General features: G+C 33.5%; 2 protein-coding genes across 2 annotated transcripts; one reads left to right on the top strand and one right to left on the bottom strand.

Moving 5' to 3' along the window:
• The first annotated feature begins 5,846 nt into the window (after positions 1-5,846).
• LOC145613245 (V-type proton ATPase subunit a3-like) lies at positions 5,847-15,679 on the top strand. The gene is made up of 17 exons (XM_081668318.1): positions 5,847-6,257; positions 7,182-7,226; positions 8,279-8,401; positions 8,495-8,602; positions 8,791-8,898; positions 8,985-9,158; positions 9,450-9,587; positions 10,582-10,689; positions 10,913-11,020; positions 11,154-11,302; positions 12,093-12,246; positions 13,548-13,708; positions 13,810-14,016; positions 14,121-14,304; positions 14,392-14,475; positions 14,611-14,807; positions 14,917-15,679. Exons 1-17 carry the CDS (start codon positions 6,117-6,119, stop codon positions 15,176-15,178), a joined length of 2,451 nt encoding a protein of 816 aa, XP_081524444.1. The 5' UTR covers positions 5,847-6,116; the 3' UTR covers positions 15,179-15,679.
• A 138-nt stretch (positions 15,680-15,817) lies between these two features.
• Positions 15,818-19,014, bottom strand: LOC145613246 (cysteine protease RD19A-like). Its single transcript, XM_081668319.1, has 4 exons — positions 18,465-19,014; positions 17,703-17,822; positions 16,429-16,675; positions 15,818-16,320 (listed from the first exon to the last, which is right to left on the bottom strand). Exons 1-4 carry the CDS (start codon positions 18,954-18,956, stop codon positions 16,040-16,042), a joined length of 1,140 nt encoding a protein of 379 aa, XP_081524445.1. The 5' UTR covers positions 18,957-19,014; the 3' UTR covers positions 15,818-16,039.
• Positions 19,015-21,125: the final 2,111 nt, after the last annotated feature.

Below are 21,125 nucleotides of genomic sequence, written 5' to 3'. Positions count from 1 at the left end.
CTACAGAAGAAACGTGCAAAGAAAAAGTGGAATGGTTGTATGCCGTGAATAATTAAAGAGGAAAATTTAAAGAAGGAAAGGTTTTCATGCAAAGTCTCTCTTAATGCATGCTTTAGAGGAATGATGCATCAAGTAGCTGGATCTTATTAATGTCTTTGTCTGCTCTTTTCTTCGCTATTTTTGGCTTCCCAGTTATTCATTGTTTCATAATTCATACAGTAAACCACTTTTATCGATCATTCTTTTTTCGTTTTTGTTCAATTTATTAGCAATGAGCCAATGACCAACATTATTCAATTATTTATCATCATAAAGTAAGTTTTTAGTATATAGAGATTACATACTTCGTATATAAAAAAAAATAAGATGGTGTAAATAGCAAATAAGATAAAAGTAATTTAATTGAACTACGAAATGTATCCTAAATTAATACTCTCCAAAAGTTTATTACGTAATACCTTATAACACTCATATGTAGTTTTGTATGGTTTTTACTAAATTTTTTGTTATCAACATATGCAATGAGCCAATGATATAATTAACCATAATAAAAAGTAGATAAAAATCTCAAAAAGTTATGTATGTAAAATATATCCATTATTATGAACAAGACTATAAAGAGAGATGCGCTGATAAGTCCGATCGATCTACATTTGATTTTGCTGTTTAGGGTGTATATACGAGTATCTTTTGAAGGCTTTTTGACTTGCATAAGTTTTAGTGCATTATGTAATAAATAATGTACATACACTTTAAAATTGGTCAAATATGTAAGAAGTGAGTAGCAATGTTTTGGGTGATATTTTGTGTATGAAAGACAAGCATGCATGGTAACCTTGACATTAAGGTGTACGTTAAAGACTGTAGCAAAGAGTTACACACAGCTCATGCGTATATCCGCAAGTCAAGGGATGTGTTTAACTGTTTGATTTCTTGACAATCTCCTGTTTCCTCTTTCAATTTTTTTTTTGTCACCAATACTATTTAATCTTCTTTTTCTTTTAATTTTTTTTATATATTTTTAAAAAATAATAATGATGATAATAACCTTGAGTATCATTGATTGTGTTGTGTGGGCTAGTCTTAATAGGCTTGTGTAGATTTATGGAGAATTCAATGAAGATCTTTACACTTTAATCTCTAAGCTTGGGATGTGTATATTATTTGATTTTGAAGAGTTTCAAATCCCAAGTACAATTTTTGTGTGGAAGAGTCTTTATCAAAACATAAATGAGGCAATGAGTATTTTATAATTTACTCACATAAAATACTCACTTTTAATTTAAGGGTAATGCTATATGTAGCCCTAAGGGCTATATATAAGCATTAAATATACTCTAGAAAATTGTATAAAATTAGGAATTCATGACAAGAACACGCGTAAATCAGTGTAATTAGTGTTTATATTTTCATGATTTCCTAACTTTTTACGGTTTTCTAGTGTAAATTTAATGCTTATATGTAGCCCTAAGGGCTGTATATAGCATTTTCCTTAATTTAATTAGCGAGAATCAACTAGCTAGCTTCTTAGATCATTGCCCATGGACTAAATTTTTAGCTATACTAAGAACCTGTTCTCTTCAACTTATTTTAAGTTTAGGTCAGCTTTAATAAGTTCAGTTCAATTCGATTCTTATCTTAAATTTCTTCTCTCATAAAATATTCAATCCAGTTCAGTTAAACTCCAATAAGTTCAGTTCGATCAGTACAGTTCAGTCAATCAAAACATACCCTAAATTTTACTCTCAATCTATTTTACAATGAATGCAAAATAAAAGGTGTTTGAGTTGCTAAAAAGAGATACGTGTCCACAAGAAAGAGTGATAAGTGTGATGCTTATGCTAATTTAGTATTAAACTAGTTATTGGCCCGGGCGATGCCCTGGTTCATTATAATTTTATAAGTTTGATACAAACTAAATTTATAAGGTTAATATTCAACAATCTTTATAATTAAGGGCCTGTTCACTTCAGCTTATTTTCAGTTCAGTTCAGCTCATAATTTCCTTCACTCAGCTCATAAAATATTCAGTTTAGTTTAGTTCAGTTCAGTTTAGCTCCAAGTTCAGTTCAGTTCAATTCAGTTTGATCAGTTCAGTTCAGTAAATGTGAACAGACCTCTAAGTGAATGAATATAAAATAATAACTATTTAATTGCATTGATATACATAGGATGTATCAAATTTTTATGTTGTATACAAATAAAATATCAAAATACTCACCTACAAAACTTGTTCCAAGAGGCCAGGGTAAGTGAATCGTTTCCAACGATTATAATTTGTGGCTAATTACTCATTAATTACTCACCATTCATTATTCAATTGTAGAATTCCAATTGATCATCGAGTACAATCTTTACAAATTGCTCCAATTCAAGCAATTCAATAATGATATAATATGATTATTCATTAAGACAAATAATTAAGACCATTATAAATAATGTCGGTTACAAACTTTGAATTGGAAGAAAAAACTTTTTTTTTTTTTTTTACTAATAATTGAAACATCATTGACATGAATTGCTTATGTGGCAAGTTTATATGTTTCAAAAAATAATGTGGCGTAATAAAACAAAAAAATATACACATGGCGGAATGACACTCCTTACCTTGGAGTTTTAATAATAATATAGATATAGACGAGATTTACATATATAATCCATCAAAGCTCTTAGGTACTAATTGTTTTGCGGAGTATATTGTGCGTCTAAATTTAATACAAGTACATATGTCTCCTTGCAATGATGGTAATGACAATATAATTTTTAAGCAAAGATTTTGGCAATATATATATTACGCAGCAATTGTTTAATGTACAAAAAAATCTTTAGTAGTAGACTAGTAGATGATAGTCTTAATTATTTTTAAGAACTTACTAAGCTATTTACAACAACAATGATGTATTGGCATTTGAAGCCCCTATAAAATAGCGGCAATAGAAATCACTGAAATTAGCTAAATTGAAAGATACTGGTTTGAAATACTGGTGGAAGTATGTTCTGATGAATTGAAAGACATATACTAAAATGTCATTAATCTTAATTAACTCCGCAATTGTTCATATTACTCGTTAAACACGACTTATACTTATACACTCCGTAGTTATATTTGTCGTCCATGGACCTAATTAAGGTTATAAGTTTAAGGTTGATAGTTCAGTTTATGCGGCAACAAGACAAACCATGTGAGGAGAAACAGAAAGTTTATATAGCTAAAGAAAACTGCCTAAAGAGATTAATTAAGCAAGCAAATTACCAATATATAGAAAGTCTAGAGAAGTAGAGAGCTAATAAGTAGGCTTTAGTGGTGTGTATCGAATTAGAGTCCATTTATTTTTATCAAATTTTAAGATTAGAATCTTTATAAGTTGACATCTCAATCATGATCTATATCTTAGAGATGCTTTTACAATAGGAGTCACCTATATATGTATATACTATGTAATTGATTTTCTAAATTTTTAATCAAAATTATACTTGAATTATATATATATATATATATATATATATATATATATATATATATATATATATATATATATATATATATATATATATATATATATTTTGAAAGGGATACTTGAATTTTATATGTTTATATTGATCAAGTGCCTTTTATAAATGTTTAGTTTTTGTAGAAGAGGGTAAGTAACGAAAAAAGGTCAAACAATGGAAAGAAAGTAAAGTATTTGTTTTAATCCACTAAAACTTTCAACAAACTGATAGCACCTAATACGTACCATGTTGTTACATTTTCAGTTAAAGTAAAATCTATACCGTAACAAAGGTGCCGATCGATAATCTATTTTCTATTCACAAAAGTGTATTTTTTTTTTTCAGTTTTGTATATGATTTTGATGTGCTTGGATCTATTGAACTTTTCAAGCTACTAGTCAAAGCTTTAGATGAGGTTTTGTTAAATAGCTTGTACACCTTATTATAACATTTTTTTCTTTTTGGCAACCACAAAACTAAACACTAGAGTGAGAACTGTATTACGGAAAAAAAAAAAAAAAAAAAACCAAAAAGTCAACTCTTTTGTTACCTAGTCCATTATTTTGTTATTTCTTATTCTCTGTTAGTGTATGTATTGGAGTTGTCTATTTAAATCTACCTTCTCACAAAGTTTTTTGTTTCCTTCCAAAACAGAATGCAAGATGTTTTGCTACGAGTAGTAAATAAAGAAATTGGTTAACATATCCTTAATGACTATTTAAGCTCAGCTATGATTAATTCATTAAACTCTAATAGAGTAGATCATTGAGATAAAGAACATGTTAAACAGTTTAACTTGGAGGCTTTTGAAATCTATTACAATCCCTTTTTGAGAGTCTCATATTGAAAAAGCAGAGAAAATAATTATCAGATCACCTTATAGAATAGAATAATTTTTTCTAGTATTACCAATTGATTATAGTATGTAACCTATTTAGACCTTGTTTGTGGTATATTAGAGAGTTATACAAAATAGTACCATATTATCACATAAACCCAACCAATCTATGTCACACCAATCAAACCTAATGAAACTTAAATTTCATGTTATATGTACATAATATAATGCCTAGTATAATTGTCAACCTGAGATATCCAAACATCTAAGAAATTTTTATTGACATGTTTAGTCAAATTCATTTGCCCTTTGGCCTCACTATCATCCCAACTAAACAAGTACTCCTATACAACACATCATTTTATTAGAAACAAAAATTCATTATCGTGAGATTTAGTGCATGATATGATAGGTCATCAGTTTGAGTACCCTAGAATTTATTATATACACCCGGGTGTACCGTACACCCAAGTGTACTTTAATTTGCTTATTTGATAATTTTTTTTTGCTCATTTTAAATTTGTTAAATTTCGAAACAATATGAAATGGCCCTGGGCAACCCGAACAAGGAGGAGAAGACTTTGGTCTACAAACAAGGCTTAGAGCTTCCATACTAAAACCAATTGACAATAGTAGGAGTTACTCCTTTACCTTATAAAGTGGAACCACCTCTCATCTTTCTCCAATGTGGGACACTCACAAGTGATACACATTTGGGTTCCAACACTCCCCCTCACTTGTGAGTGTCCTTTAGAGCACACCAGAAGGTACAATATAAATCCTCTTTGGGAATGAACATCCAATAGAGGCCCCTTAACTAGTGGCTTGACAAATACCCAGTTATAAACGGCCCAACAAACTTGGGCTCTGATACCATGTTAAATTTCGAAACAATATGAAATGGGTCTGGGCAACCCGAACAAGGAGGATAAGAGTTTGGTCTACAAACAAGGCTTGGAGCTTCCATACTAAAACCAATTGGCAATAGTAGGAGTTACTCCTTTACCTTATAAAGTGGAACCACCTCTCCTCTTTCTCCAATGTGGGACACTCACAAGTGATACACATTTGGGTTCCAACAAAATTCTTAATCGAACAAAATTAAATTAAATAAGCAAACAAATACCTTTGAGTCAACTACCTCTATGTGCACCTGGGTGTACATAAAAGGTTTTCCGAGTCCACCTCCGGCCCTCCCATAGATCACAACATTCACAAGTTCGTAAAGCTCATACTTTTGCACCAAAAAAAAAAAAAAAAAAAACCATCAAACAAACATTAAATTATTCAACGTAAGATATCAACCAATAAAATCACACATATTATGATATTAATAATAATAACATTCTATATATAGAATTATTTATTCATATTGTTGCCATTAAATTAATTTTTTTATAAAAAAAAAATTGTCGGCGCACAGTGAAACTCCGAAGTCGAAACTTCATCGTCGCTTCCTTCTCGGTCGTAAGTCGCTTCGTCAAATTCAAACTTACATTTTAAAGACACCAAAAAATATAAAGTGTCAATAAAAAAAGCTTAAAAACGTCCAATACAATCCTTCATTTCTTTTTCATTAGTCGGTTTATCAACCACCCAATAAATTTCCACTTCATTTAATTACAGTATACAGAATCTAATTCGATGCTCTAATTTTATTTTTCTTATAAACTGATCGATTTTAGGTTGCATTAAAATCGATGAATTTCTGAAGATTCAGAGCTGAATTTTGTTGAATTAGGGTTTTGAATCTTCAGAAAATCGACAGATTTAGGGAAGAACAACAATGTTGGATACTAGTAGTTGGCCGAAGATGGATCTAATGAGATCAGAAGAAATGCAGCTGGTTCAGCTGATTATTCCTATTGAATCTGCTCATCGTACAATTTCGTACCTTGGCGATCTTTCTATTGTCCAATTTAAGGATGTAAGTTTTCAATTTTTATGATTTTTTCATATTTATTTTATGTATTTGATGTACTTTATAATAATGCAGATGTAAGATCTTTGATTTAAGTATAATGTGTGATTTTATTTGTGAATTTTGAGTTTTGATTATATTGTTTGGTTTTTGTTGGGAAAATGAGCTTTATTACTGATATAAGTTATTTGGATCAAGTAAAATGTGTTATAAATTTAGTTATTAGGTTTTTTTATTTTGATTGTTCTGATTTTGATGGTTTCATTTGGTTCATGGTGCATTGTATCATTGATTTGGTCATTCGGAGTATATTGAATGGTAATTGATTCGGAGTATACCTTCGTTTCTGTTTAATTGACGCGTTTGCACGATTCACTTACTATACTTTGATCACATTATGGTTTGAGTTGTCTCAATATATATTTTCAGGACATCAACCTTTTATATTTAAATGTGTTGAGTATTTTAATTCTACGTTGCCAAATGGTTAAAGTCGAACTAGATTACATAGGAACACAAGATAGTAGATTAAGGTAATAAAAAGCAGACTGAGGAGTAAAAAATGTACATTGGATATTTGGATCAAGAGTACGCATTTTTTTCGGTTTCATTTTGGGTGGAGAAGGGAGGAGTATATTGAATTATACTTTGTATTGAGGAGCTTTTGGCTGATCATGGCTGACTTCTGGCTCAGTGAGTGTCCGCATTCTGAAGGGAAGACAAATATTTACAGAAAATCCTATTTGCCTTTTGCTCACGTAATCAGCAACACTTGTTGCGATTAGATCAATGCTGTATCTGTTTTGCTTTGTGCTTGAAATGTTTTGATGATTGTCATTATAATGTGTTAAAGTTGTGGTTTTGGTTCACAATCTGAATTTGATCAATTGACCATATTTATGATACTACTCTTTTTTTGTTCTATTACAGCTTAATGCTGAAAAGAGCCCATTTCAGAGGACCTATGCTGCTCAGGTGCGTTCTGCTATCAATATCATTACCCACTGTTCTTGTTAGCAGCTCCTTCTATGAATGAAATACTGATATCCATTTTGAGTCTTTAGGAAACTGGGGTAAATAAAATAATGTCATCTTATTTTTTACTTGAGTTGTCTTGCCTGCTCTCAGTGAAGAGCTTAATATGAAATCTTCCAATGTACTTCAAACCCATTCTAGCGTGATTTTGCCTCTAGATTTTGAAGAAGTTTTTATGAGAATAAAATGACAATAGTAAGAACATCAAATCCCAATATCATGAACTTTTCTTATTAGCAAAATGTGAGGCTTTCCATTAATATTAGCATGGTCATAAAATTTGTTCTTGGTAAAGGGACTCTATATTAAATTGTTAAACTTGTCGTTTGTAACTCCATTCATGAAAACATAAACTACATGAAAGTCCATTGACAGATTAAAGCAGTCTTATGAAAAAAAAAATACAAAAAACCCAAAGTAATATATAATTATTACTATGAATATTAGCCATTTCAATTCGTGAACAAAAAAGAATTTGCAAACCGAACTGGTTCGAAAAAAATGTTGGATTGAATTAATCACGACGATTGACTAAAAATGGGTTATTATGATTTCAAACAAGCCGCTATGGTGAAATTGGTAGACACGCTGTTCTTAGGAAGCAATGTGAGAGCATCTCGGTTCGAGTCCGATTGGCGGCATGCCATCTTACAAATTCTGACAAAATTTCAAAAGTCATTTAACCTAAAAGAAATAATGAAAATGAAATAAATTTTTTTCTTAATTTACGTTTCATAATTTATAATTGAAGGATTTTTTATTTATATATTCTGTATGATATTATCGACTTTAGAGCGGATTTTAACTCATATTTTCTTTTCGATGGTTTCCGCAGTAATTATACTCCATTAAGTCATAGCTCTGTTTTTTTTTTTTTTTAATTATTTTTTTTTTCTGCAATTACAATAATCCACCAGTGAATAATTTATATCTTGTTTTCTTTATTACTCCGCATTCACTTCTATTTTTCATGACCTTGTTCATTAATCCAGATTAAAAGATGTGGGGAAATGGCTCGCAAGATTAGGTTTTTTAAAGAGCAGATGAATAAAGCTGGTTTACTGCCCTCAACTTGGTTTTCTCCAAGTGACACAGTCAATTTGGATGCATTAGAGGTATGCTATATGGGAAAAAGTCTGTCTTTCTTATTCAATTTTTATGTTTTCCCTCTTTTCTTTTTGGGAATAATAACTCAATTTGACAATCAGATGAAACTTGGTGAACTTGAGACTGAGCTTCTAGAGATGAATGCAAATAGTGAAAACCTACAGCATACATACAATGAGCTTATAGAGTTTAAGTTGGTGCTGCTGAAGGTAAGTTCAATTTCCATCGTGATGCTGATGCAATGAATTTTATGACTTGATGCCAAAGATAGTGAGTCACATCTAGCTTTGCTTCTTGTTACCCTCACCTCTGCCAGTAAAGTGTCTCAAAATTTTAACTGATTTTCTACATGTCTTGGAGAAGTCATTGTACTATATTAAAGATAAACCTGTTTCAGGCTGCAGAGTTTTTCCATTCAGCCCTTAGTACAGCAGCTCAGAAGACAGTAATTGAAGCAGGGCACTTGGGTGAAAAATCAATTGATAGTCCTTTATTACGAGAACAAGTAAATATAGCTGCTATCCCTAAATTCAGTCATAATACGTTTCTTTTTATTTTTTCTGGAGGATGCTTAACTTTAGTTTTATTCAGGAAATGACGGTTGATCCATCAAAACAGTATAGGCTTGGGTTCATCTGTGGCCTGGTCCCTAGAGAAAAATCAATGGCGTTTGAGAGAATTCTTTTTCGGGCAACTAGGGGAAATGTATTTCTGAAGCAAGCGGTGCTTGAATACCCTGTAGTTGACCCTGCATCAGGCCACAAGGTGAGTGATAATCATTAAAATGCGTCGCTCCTTTGATCTTGTAGATTGTTTTCCTTAGCTCGTTACATCTTTCACCAAACTAGAGTGGAAAAAGGAATGTGATTATTCATGGAATCTAACAGCCAGAATCAGCATTTTTTTCTTATTTACAATGTGATATAAGCTTACAAGTACGTCTATTAAGCTAAACATGTTTCATGAGGATCTTCGTATAATTGCACTAATTTTTCTTTATATGAGATATCTGCTTAGTTTCTTATGATTATATGTTGGGATTATATGACTGTGCAGGTTGATAAAAATGTATTTGTGATCTTCTACTCTGGAGAAAGGGCAAAAAACAAAATAGTAAAAATATGTGATGCGTTTGCCGCTAATTGTTATGCTTTCTCTGATGAGCCAGAAAAGCAACAGCAGATGTTAAAAGAGGTATTACTTGTTGTATGATTCAGCTTTGATTTAGGTTTATGTATTTATTTTGGAAGCTGTACATAATTTTGTAATTTGGGAACACTGTTGCTGGGTCATATTGAAGTTCTAGCCAAGTTTTTCAAGAGAGAAAAAAATGTCAACATATAACATTCGATGTGAGGTCCTGCATTAGAGATTTATCGTACATTAGTAGTCTTTGACCCTAGCCAAGCTTGGAACATTGTGATGTACTTTCCTCTGGTTTTTTGAATTGGCATGTATAAAACCCAATATTATTCAAACTAATTCAAATTTGACTTCAATAAGTTTGTAGTAAAAAAATCTAGGAAGATTACTTGATATTTCATTTAAAAGAAAGAATTTTTCATTCTAAGAATTCTAAGTTTTTGGGGTAAAATTTTTTTGGACTTTAGTAATATATTATATAGATAAGATCTAAATCAACTAATCTGAAATAAGTCGTCTATGTCGACCCTATCCATTCTTTTAAAAAAAAATGCATGCTGTTAGATTGCCTTCTACAGATAGGCAATTATCTTTGCTTGAAAAAAAAGTTGATTATCTTGATTTTTTATGTAAATGTTTGTAGAAATTTCTTATTTCCTGGAGTGAGGTGATTTGATAAAAGGAAGAAGTTAAATCAGAGAGTCTTTATTACTGTTTGTAGGAACATAGAAGAAGTTTACTTTAATGACCTATCTGGGTCAAACAATCTATGGAAGCCTAAGTGTTCAATAGGGGTTAGAAGCATTTGCTTGCTTGTACATTGATTACTGAAAAAATTTGTTGAAGTTATGTTTAAGGACCTATATGGTTCCAATACTTCCAAACATTTATGGAGTCAAGTGTTCAATCAGGTGTTAGAAACATTTGCTTGTAAGACGTATTGCTGCTATGAGAACTTGTGTACATTGATTACTGAAAAAATTATTGTTTAATCATTCATGTGAATTTTTGAAATAACTAAAATCATTGATTATTTCAATGGTAGGTCACTGCAAGACTGACTGAGCTAAAAACTACTATTGATGTTGGTCATGATCACCGTGACAATGTCTTGCGCACCATTGGATCACAAATTGAACAATGGTATCAATTGGTTAGTATTCAGCTGAGCTGTCCTTACGCTGCTTTTTTACTGGTTTCCCCTCTTCTTTATTAGTCATGAAACTACATTAGACACTGATTATTGCTGTTATTTTGGTATAACTTGATTTCTTGTCGCTACTTTCCCTTTTGTCTTCATTAGTCAAGAAGCTCTTTAGCAGACGTACATTTAGTCACTGATTATTGCTGTTATTTTGGTATAACTTTGTTTGTAGGTTAAGAAGGAGAAATCCATATATCATACCTTGAATATGCTCAGTATAGATGTGACAAAGAAGTGCCTTGTTGCAGAAGGCTGGTGTCCAGTTTTTTCGACAAGAAAGGTCAGAACTGATCACCATGTCATTGTTTAAGTTATGATCGAGTGTTAAAATCAGCTGGTTCATACTCTTCACAGGGCTATATATTTGAGAAAAATTGTATTGTATTCTGACTAATCTACAACCAACCTCACAGATTCAAGATACACTGCAACAAGCAACATATGATAGCAACTCACAAGTTGGGTCAATTTTCCACACTCTTCCAACGAAGGAATCTCCACCAACTTTTTTTCGCACGAACAAATTCACTAGTGCTTTTCAAGAAATTGTGGATGCATATGGGTGAGTTTTGTGTTGGGTGCAAAATTTGAACTTACAATGACAATAAGCTAAACGTCTGTTAGAACTCTCAATGTTCTGTTAGTTTGTTGGATCTCCAAGACTCCAAATTCAATACCTATGCATCACCTTGAGTTTTAGGGAAGTACATATATAACTAGATAGGTTGGGAGTTTCCTTTAAAATACTGTCTGAGTTTGGCTTTGGGTTAAGCCAGGGAGTCGACATGGGCCGTTGTTTTAACAAATCTCAATTAGAAGCCATGGAGCTAAAACTAATCTCACCTTCTCTTCCCCATGGAACTTGGCAATGAGAAGTTGAACAAGGGGCCTTTATTCTTTCACCATTTGGAATTTTACTTCATGAAATCCATTTTGCATTTATTTCCTTTTGAGCATAAATTGACCATGCATGTGAAAAGAGCTATTTTGATCTCTAATCTACATGGGAAGTTGCAATTTTTTTTGAATTGAGATATGCCCCGAACCCCTTTCTCCGCCAGGCTTGGGTAGAAAGTTATTGGCTGAGATAACTAACTGGACTGGTGCATAGTTTTTGACTTTTTGTGAATATGAATTATATCTTTTCAGCATCATCTGCATACAGCTTCTTTTTAGCCCCACCCCTCGAATTTATCTCAACTTGATCCCTATGCAATTTTGGTGAATAATACTCTTATTTGCTCTGTTGCAGTGTTGCTACACCCCCCCCCCCCCCCCCCCCGCGGTTCGTCTATTTCAACTTGATTCCTATTCAATTTTGGTCAATAATACTTTGATTTGTTCTGTTGCAGAGTTGCTAAGTACCAGGAAGCGAATCCGGGTGTTTACACAATTATTACATTCCCTTTTCTATTTGCTGTAATGTTTGGTGACTGGGGCCATGGTATATGTTTATTATTAGCAACAATGTACTTGATCTTGAGGGAAAAGAAGTTCTCCAGTCAGGTAAGATGGTTCTCTTGAAATTTTATTCTAGTTACATTCTTGATCAGTCAAAGTTGTATAACTTACTGAGTTTTAGCTTATAGCTCGGTTTTATCTTTGAAGCATTAACACCAAATAAAGGCTTGAGGCCTGGTATTGGTTTTGTTTCATCTATGTTAATTGGACTTTTTAGAAGTGTTTGATTATTAAGCTATGATTTTCAAGGACAATTGAAAATCCATTTGAGTTGCTAGATGTGTGTGGGACTTGGATTGAGTAGGGTAATTCTTGAGTTAGGGCCTGTTCTGATTTATTGAACTGAAATGATTAGAGCTGAACTGAACTGAACTGAGCTGAAATGAATTGTTTATGAGAGAAAAAAAATTAGGAACTGAACTGAACTGAACTGATAATAAGCTGATGAGAACAAGCCCTTAGACTTGAAAATTATCTATTAGATATTGCCTCTATTATCTTGTTTGGCAATGCTTACTGTTCTCAATTTCTTACCTTTGTTATGTCCAATATTGTAGGCTAACAATTCATCTAACTTTGGATTATGCACTTGTTAAATATCGCTCGGAAAATATTTCTTTGTGCTTTCTTATTATTTTCAAGTAACAAACACCAAAGATTGTTGTTTTAGATGAAGGGCCAACTGATTATTGCCTCTATGATACGTAGGCTTAGGCTACAAATATCTGTCCACCGAACAATCCCCCCCCCCCCTACCACCACCGACTCCTGCCACGGGTGTGAAGCTCAAGGCATTGGGTTAATCCTGATGCTAATGATGACTATGATTTGTAATAAATAAACTGCATTTATTGCTACTGTCTGCAATGAACATATTCAGCTTATAATGAAGTTGTTTGATATGGGATCACCATCATGTCTATATATAATGTTTTGTGACATATGAGAGTGATGTTGATATTGGAGTATGATTTATGTGCAACTATTTTTGAAATTTGTTTGGTTTTTGTTATTTGAGTGGTTACTTTTAAAGGCTTCACACCACCATAACTTTGAGTTTCTTGATCATAGTCATCATACCAAGGTTCATTAAATTTTTTGTAGGTAGCTTGACTCCCAGTATAGTATGTGATACTGGTGCTATATAATATTGCCTGGCTTTCCTTAGTGACATGTCTTTTAATGGGATTAACCTATTAAGTTTAGCAGGATAGTAACTTGGCCACAGCTCCTGTTGATTGTTTTTCCTTTTGCTAGATAACATTACAACTTGCCTTTCTTGTTCCGTAATTGCTTATGAGATATTAAATCTTAATTTTTTTTATGTTTGCTTTTGTTACAAGCAGAAACTTGGAGATATCATGCAGATGGCATTTGGTGGTCGTTATTTAATTATGATGATGGCTATATTTTCTATATACACTGGATTGATTTATAATGAATTCTTTTCACTCCCATTTGAGCTGTTTGGACAATCTGCCTATGCTTGCCGTGATCCTTCATGTCGGTAAGAACTTTGACCTTCTGTGTTGTGCGGTTGTGCCCCCTTTTTTTTCTCTCTTTTTTTTTAATCCTCAGTAATTGATGTATTGGTCCTATGTGTGTCAGGGATGCTTCTACGTCTGGCGTGATAAAAGTACGTGATACATACCCATTTGGGGTGGATCCTGTATGGCACGGGAGTCGTAGTGAATTGCCTTTTCTAAATTCTTTGAAGATGAAAATGTCAATTCTTCTGGGAGTGGCACACATGAACCTTGGGATCATCTTGAGCTACTGTAATGCAAAATTCTTCAAGAGTGACCTGAATGTCTGGTAAGTAAAAGTTTGACTTAAACTTTCAATTAACACTCTTTTTGTTGTAAGATGCACATTATCCCTTCATTTGTTGACTATGCTTGTGAAAACTGCTTGTCCAGGTATCAGTTTGTTCCCCAGATTATTTTTTTAAACAGTCTATTTGGCTACCTGTCATTCCTCATCATTGTCAAGTGGTGCACTGGCTCTAAAGCTGATCTATATCATATACTAATATACATGTTCCTTAGTCCTACTGATGACCTTGGGGAGAATCAACTATTTTTTGGTCAGAAATTTTTTCAGGTAACCTTGCTTTACAAATGGTTCTCCCAGAAGATTGATTGGTGTCATTACTTCTGAGTTCTGACATTTGTTGCCCTGACTTGCCAGATTCTGTTGCTCTTGCTGGCCATTGTTTCTGTACCATGGATGCTATTTCCAAAGCCTTTTATTTTGAAGAAGCAGCATGAAGAAGTATGCTAACTTTACAACCTCTCAATGAGTTAATTATTGTACTTTCTTTTGTAATCTTTCAGTTTTGTATACACTTTAAATAGAGAATTTCTCCTGATGTCTTGCACCCTGTAAATTAACATTTTTTTTCTTCAGAGACACCGAGGTCGTTCCTATGCTCTTATTGATAATGCTGATGATTCCTTGGATTTTGAGATGGAGCATGATTCACATGGGGGGCATAATGAATTTGAGTTCAGTGAAATTTTTGTTCACCAACTAATACACACCATAGAATTTGTGCTTGGAGCAGTCTCAAATACAGCTTCATATCTACGTTTATGGGCTCTTAGGTAGGATATTAATAATCTCTCTGTCTCATAATAAGCTTCATATACTTGATGCTGCTTTATAATTGTCAATGTGCTGAGGTTTATCTGTCTTAATTTTACTTGTTTGCAGTCTGGCGCATTCAGAATTGTCAAGTGTGTTTTTTGATAAAGTATTACTTCTGACCTGGGGGTATAACAACATGTTCATCCTCGCAATTGGTATTATTGTTTTTATATCTGCTACTGTTGGAGTGCTATTAGTGATGGAAACTCTGAGTGCATTTCTACATGCTATGCGGCTTCACTGGGTAGAATTTCAGAATAAGTTCTTTGAGGGAGATGGTTATAAGTTTCAGCCATTCTCATTTTGTCTTGATGACGAAGATGAGTGATGCTTACTATTACTTTATTTGGAGTTCAGTAGCTGCTGACCCTGGAACATTCACCTTTGACAACTTCCTCAACCGGATTTGCATCTGTGTTGTTCGTGTATAACATAGTTGTAGATCTACTGGTGTGGCAGGTCTGATTTTCGGTTGCCTTCCTGATTGCTGGTAGCAGATTATGTACATTGACATCTCTACGTGGTGGGATCCCATGTAAACAAATCAAGCACACTGGAAATTCTTTCTACATAGAATATGCGCCAGAAGCTGGTTATACAATATACATGTTATTCAGTGCTACCTAAAATGAAATCTCAAGTCGTCACAATTTTGCTATTTGGTGCACCAGACGAGTTATGATAAATCTTGTAAAGTTTTGTAGGTAGTTTACACATCGCTCCATCTCAACTTCCTAATATTCTTTAAATCTACAGGCAAGATTTGTATACGATTGATTATAGTCATTTATTAAATCATTATTATTTGTGATTTTACAAGCAAGTCTTTGCAATTCACAGTATGAAACATCATCATAACATGCGACATTCCCTGTATCTCAAGGTCATAGGCTCATAGCATAATAGGGCATGCGTCAAAAACTCATACACCAGCATACACAGTAATTTTATCTGTTAAACGCGACAATGCTAGGATAAAGCAGCATAAAATTAAAAGCGTACTTAGTTACATATGGTTTCAGTTTTGCTTCCTAATATAAGTCACTCAATGCTCCTCGAGGACTAAAGTTTAAGATAGATATAATGTAGAGCTTTAAACAAATTCACTGCGATTGGAACTGCAGCAAACGTGTATTTACAATGGATGTCCACTAATAATACGGACAATGCCAACATAGTCATATCAACTTTACTGGGTAGATTGAATGTTCACGGCAGCTACAGTCGAGACCATGGAGTCCACACCACAGACATTGTGGCCACGGCAGATTTTGTAGTAGCCGTGATCTCCCCAGTTAGGGCCCCATGAATTCTTAATGATCCAGTATGGCTTTTCCTTGAACCTTATAGGAGCATACCCAGCAGACCCGTAGCCAACCAATAGCACTCCATGGTCCAAACTCCTCAAGCAAATCAACGGGCAAGAAACTCCACCAATATATGTTTGCATGGCACCAGCATGAATTCCCACTGCAACAAACAAAAGAAAAACCAATTAACAAATGCTATCTTCATTACTCCGTAGTTGATTTAAAAGACAATGCAATAATAATGAAACACTTAGGCTTGGATTTATACCTGCAAGGGGACCATTCTTCACCAAATTGGCAGCTATTTGGTCTTCATTAAGGGGAACAACACTGAAGTTAGCGACTGTAGCAGCAACCTTACTTTTGTCGAATTTGCAGGTGCCACGGTCAGTACCAGTGTAAGGATAGTCTTCCTCACGCTGAATACCACCAGACTTCAGTACGTACTCAAATGCATTATTCATCAAACCACCATTGCAGCCAGCGTCACATGAGTTACGTTCTTCAGGATCACACTGCAAAAAGAGGACAATGCATAAGAACCTTCACTTCAATACATAAAGATAAGCAGATAAGGCTTGGTCCTAAGCGCCCCCACCCCCTTCCCCCCCTTCTCCCACACACACAAAGAAACAAAAGACAGAGAAGCATAGAAGCAATTATGACTAATTATAGATGGATTGCAGTACAAAACAAAGTCCCAATAGCATTACTGATTACTGTCAATTCCTTCCTCTAGAATTACATATCAGATGAATTCAGTATCCGCCAAGGGCCACTTCAATGCAAACTAATACTCGTATAAAGTAATTAAGACCATGTGTAAATCAATGGTGCACATATAGGCATGAAAACCTGAGTTGTCCAAATCAGGCAAAACATAGTACCCTATCACAGAATATATATGCATCACATGTTACAAGCTCAACAGGAATCAAACAAGCTTACTGGTGGGGTTTAAACTTTCAACAAGTTTTTTCACTGTTCAGAACTTCAGATACGTATAAAAGTCCCAAGCAATATACAGACAACATGTGGGGAAAGAGTCACACAGTGTCCTTCCTAGAAGATGCCTTATTTGTTTCTTTAAGTCATACAGTCTCATAAAGTCATAGCAACTTTGCAAAAATATATACAACTGACAACTCTCTTACATAAGGACTGTAATTTGATACCTTTCTTCTAATATTAGAAAAAAAAAATTGGAACTACAACTAAGAGATAATCTTTAAAAAGCATCATTAACAAACAAAATCCTATCTTTAAAACATCATAAGCTTATATTTTTCAACTATGATGTAAATAAATTAACATCCATCCATATACAACCAATAAGTTTATACTTCGCATAAGCTTATCCTCTGTCAACAAAAATGTTAGAGCACCATCAACAAACAAGACAATGCATCTATAAATCATAAGCATATATTTACAACTACGATAAGATATCGAGCAACTTAGCATCATAATTACCATAAGCAAATATTAATCATAGTATACTCAAATAGAAACTGAATTTGAAGAAACAGCAAGAGCACTGACCTCATGGTCACAATCCACCAATTGTTGCTCACTCAGACTAACGAGTTTACCAGTTGCAAGATAATTAGCACCTTCTAATGCTCCTGTGGCACTAAAAGACCAGCATGATCCACATGAACCCTGATTTTTTTCCACAAAATTCACATTATGTCACATTGTAGTTATGAATACTCCATTTACAATCAAAATTTATGAAAGTCAACCATATATCATTCCTCCAAACTACGGAGTACTAAAAAATCAGTTACATAGTACCTTTTTTTTTTTGACAGATACATAGTACTTAAAAGTTAAAACTACTAGATATCATCATAAAAATCATTGATCATATCATCGCCCCTTTTTAAAAAAAAATTGACCTGTTACGTTGATTTCTCATATAATATTCGCAAATTAATAATAATTCTCGCAAAAACCATGGTTTAATTTGGCAAACAAATACAGCTTTACAACATCAAAAGAATAATCAGCTCATCAAAAGTAATTCCACAGAAATCACAAAATTCACAGAAAAATAAAGCTGAAAAAAGATTAAACAATTAATACAACTTGAACTACTACTTTCATAACTGATTGTAAATTTCTCAGCTTATAGTTGATTCTCTCACAAAATTAGGAGTATATCACTTTATAACATCAAAGAGTAAAATAATCAGGTAATCAGAAGATAATTCCAGAGAAAAAACACAAAAATCACTGAAAAATAAAGCTGAAAATAGATTAAACAAGAAAAAAATCACAATCAATTTCAAGAATTAATACCTGATTTTTGACCTCAGTAACAGCACCATGTTCACGCCAATCAAAATCCTCCGGAAGACCATCAGTAGGCAAAACAGGAGCCTTATTCGCATCAGCAGGAAGCCTCAACTTCCTCCTACCACCTTTCAATCCAAGATACTTCTCTCTAAACTCCTTCGGAGTAAGATCGGAAAACTTCGTAACACCATGAACAGCAGTAGGATCAATCGCCTGATGACGCTTCGCACGACGAAGATTCGCCCTAAAAATCGAGAATCGCCGATCATGTTCTTCCTGAGACGAATACCTCTTGTCAAACTTCGATTTGAAGAGCGAGAAATGATGATCGGCGTTCAACAGAAGATCATCGATGTTGTTTTCGACGGTGGTGGAGGATTCTCCGGCGACGACTTGCCGGATTATGATGTCATCATCGGAGGTGGAGGTTGCGATGGAGGAGGAGAGAGAGAGGAGGAAGAGGAGAGAGAAAGTGAGGAGAGGAGACGACGCCATTGAAGGAAGAGGAGAGAGAAAGTGAAGGTTTGGAAGAGAGAGAAAGTGAGAGAGAAGGATTGTTGTGTGGTGTTATATGAGGGGTTGATAGGCCTAGAAGATTGGGATGTTGAGCCGGTGTGATTTTGACACGTGTTGTGTTGAAATAATCAATGGTTGTTGATTGGAGAGAGATTATGGTGGGGTAAGGGGGGTTGGGAAATGGTTTGGTATACGCAAGCTGATATTTTCAAAGGTTTTTAGATTTTTTATATTCTAAGGATAATGATGTGAATATTAAGGCATAGAGTAATAGAGTGTAGTACACTAGTACTTGTATAATTTAATTAAGTACTTGTACTTAATTACTTGTATTTGATTTCGTATTATTCAATCAATTAGGGAGTAGTTTATTATGTGACGTGTTCAAGAAAGAACATTATTCATTTGGTCGTTAATAAATTCACAATTTATTGTTTTGAGTCAAGTTATATTTATTTGTTAGTCCCTCCGTTCCAAAAAGAACAACCCATTTGGGACAAAAAATCAAATTAATATTAGAAAGATAAATTTACATGGGGTTTGTAAAAAAATAGAGAGAGAAAGTAATAAAATAACATGGAAAATCAATTTTTTATATGGGGAAGTTAATTTTGCACAAATATTGTTGCAAATTGGTGGGTGTTTTAATGCAAATGAGTCATTCTTTTTGGGACAAAATTTTGGCCAAATGGGTCGTTCTTTTGGGACAGAGGGAGTAGAAGTTTTAGTTCGATAGGACGTCTTCTCCTTATCTAAAAAACTTGAGTCAAATTCTACCTTATCGATTCATCTAGTTGATAAAGACTTACACTTACTTGATTTAGATAGCATATTCTTTTATATTGGATGCTTTTTCTTTTTCATCCTTTCCATGTGAGTAGTTTGAACACATGGAAAAGAAAAGGAGAAAAAACTAGAAAAAAACAAAGCTCTCTCTTTCCATTGCACAAAAGACTAACAAGGTTGTCCAAAAAAAAAAAAAAAAAAAAAAAAAAAAAAAAAAAAAAAAAAAAAAGAGAGAAGCAAATTCACACTATCTATTTGCAAGACAACAATTGAGCTTTACTAGGGCTTGTACTTTCAACTCTAGTATTTAATAACTTTATTTAATTAATCCATAACCATTATAAAAGTGCAAAATTTGCTACTATTCCTTATGAATAGTATTTTTTGGTGTTATGACATAGCTGCCTTTAATTTTAAGGAATTGCCGACTTTGCCCTTGCTTAGGCACTTGGATTTTGCCATCTGTATTGGAGAGACCAGTTGTTCTTCATGGCTTTTGTTGTAGTGACAGCCGGGGTATATTGTTCTTGCAAGAGTTGTTCTTCTCCTCTCACTATATTTCTCTCTCCTCCCGTTTCTCCTCTACCCGCTCTCACTCTCTATCTCCTCCATTGGAGCAGTTTCTGAGCAACAAAACCATAAAATTTATGATTTAATTTTGTTTATTTTTTGTGTTCATCTCTTCAATTAGATTTTCCTTTTATTTGACTGATTAAATTATTGTTATTTCTGGGTTTTTTCCGCAGTTGAATTCTTTGGGTGGTTACAGAAATTCTTCCCCTTTTTCTATGATCTAGATTGTTGTTTTTAATTTTTTTTTTAAAATTTTCTGCGTTTTTGTTGTTTTAATTAGTAAGGATTTGGGAGATTGATGATTTTCATCAGTTTTTTTCCTTCGTAATGCAGGTTTAGGTGATGGTAATTTGTGCGTGAAAAATTAAAACAACAAAACGCCCCCATTTGCGGCTCCCTTCCCTACAACAAAGGCCTCCTCCGAGCAGGTACCAAAATCAGTAATTGGTACTATTCACAAGCTATTGGTGCCATTTACATAGATACCCAAAATCAGTTTTTGGTACTTGATTTATCTGTTTATTTGTTTGAAGAATTCTTTGGTTAATTATGGTTTGTTGATTAAGGAATTATGGGTATGTATTAAGGAATAATGGGTTAATTATGCCGAAATTTTGTTAATGGCATTTGGCAGAGTTGAATTTAATTTGAGTATGAAAGCAATTGATTAACACTTACCCAGCATAAATTATTTGCTTAGGAATTATTTTGTGGGTATTATGGTAGTGTGTGGGATCGTTGTGGTGTGGTAGTGTGTGGGATCGTTGTGCGGTGCTTGTGAGTTAGTTG

The sequence above is a fragment of the Chenopodium album genome, chromosome 25 (genome assembly GCF_948465745.1).
Source record: "Chenopodium album chromosome 25, dcCheAlbu1.1, whole genome shotgun sequence".
Lineage (NCBI taxonomy): Eukaryota > Viridiplantae > Streptophyta > Magnoliopsida > Caryophyllales > Amaranthaceae > Chenopodium > Chenopodium album.
This window is presented reverse-complemented; position numbering and strand designations above follow the sequence as displayed.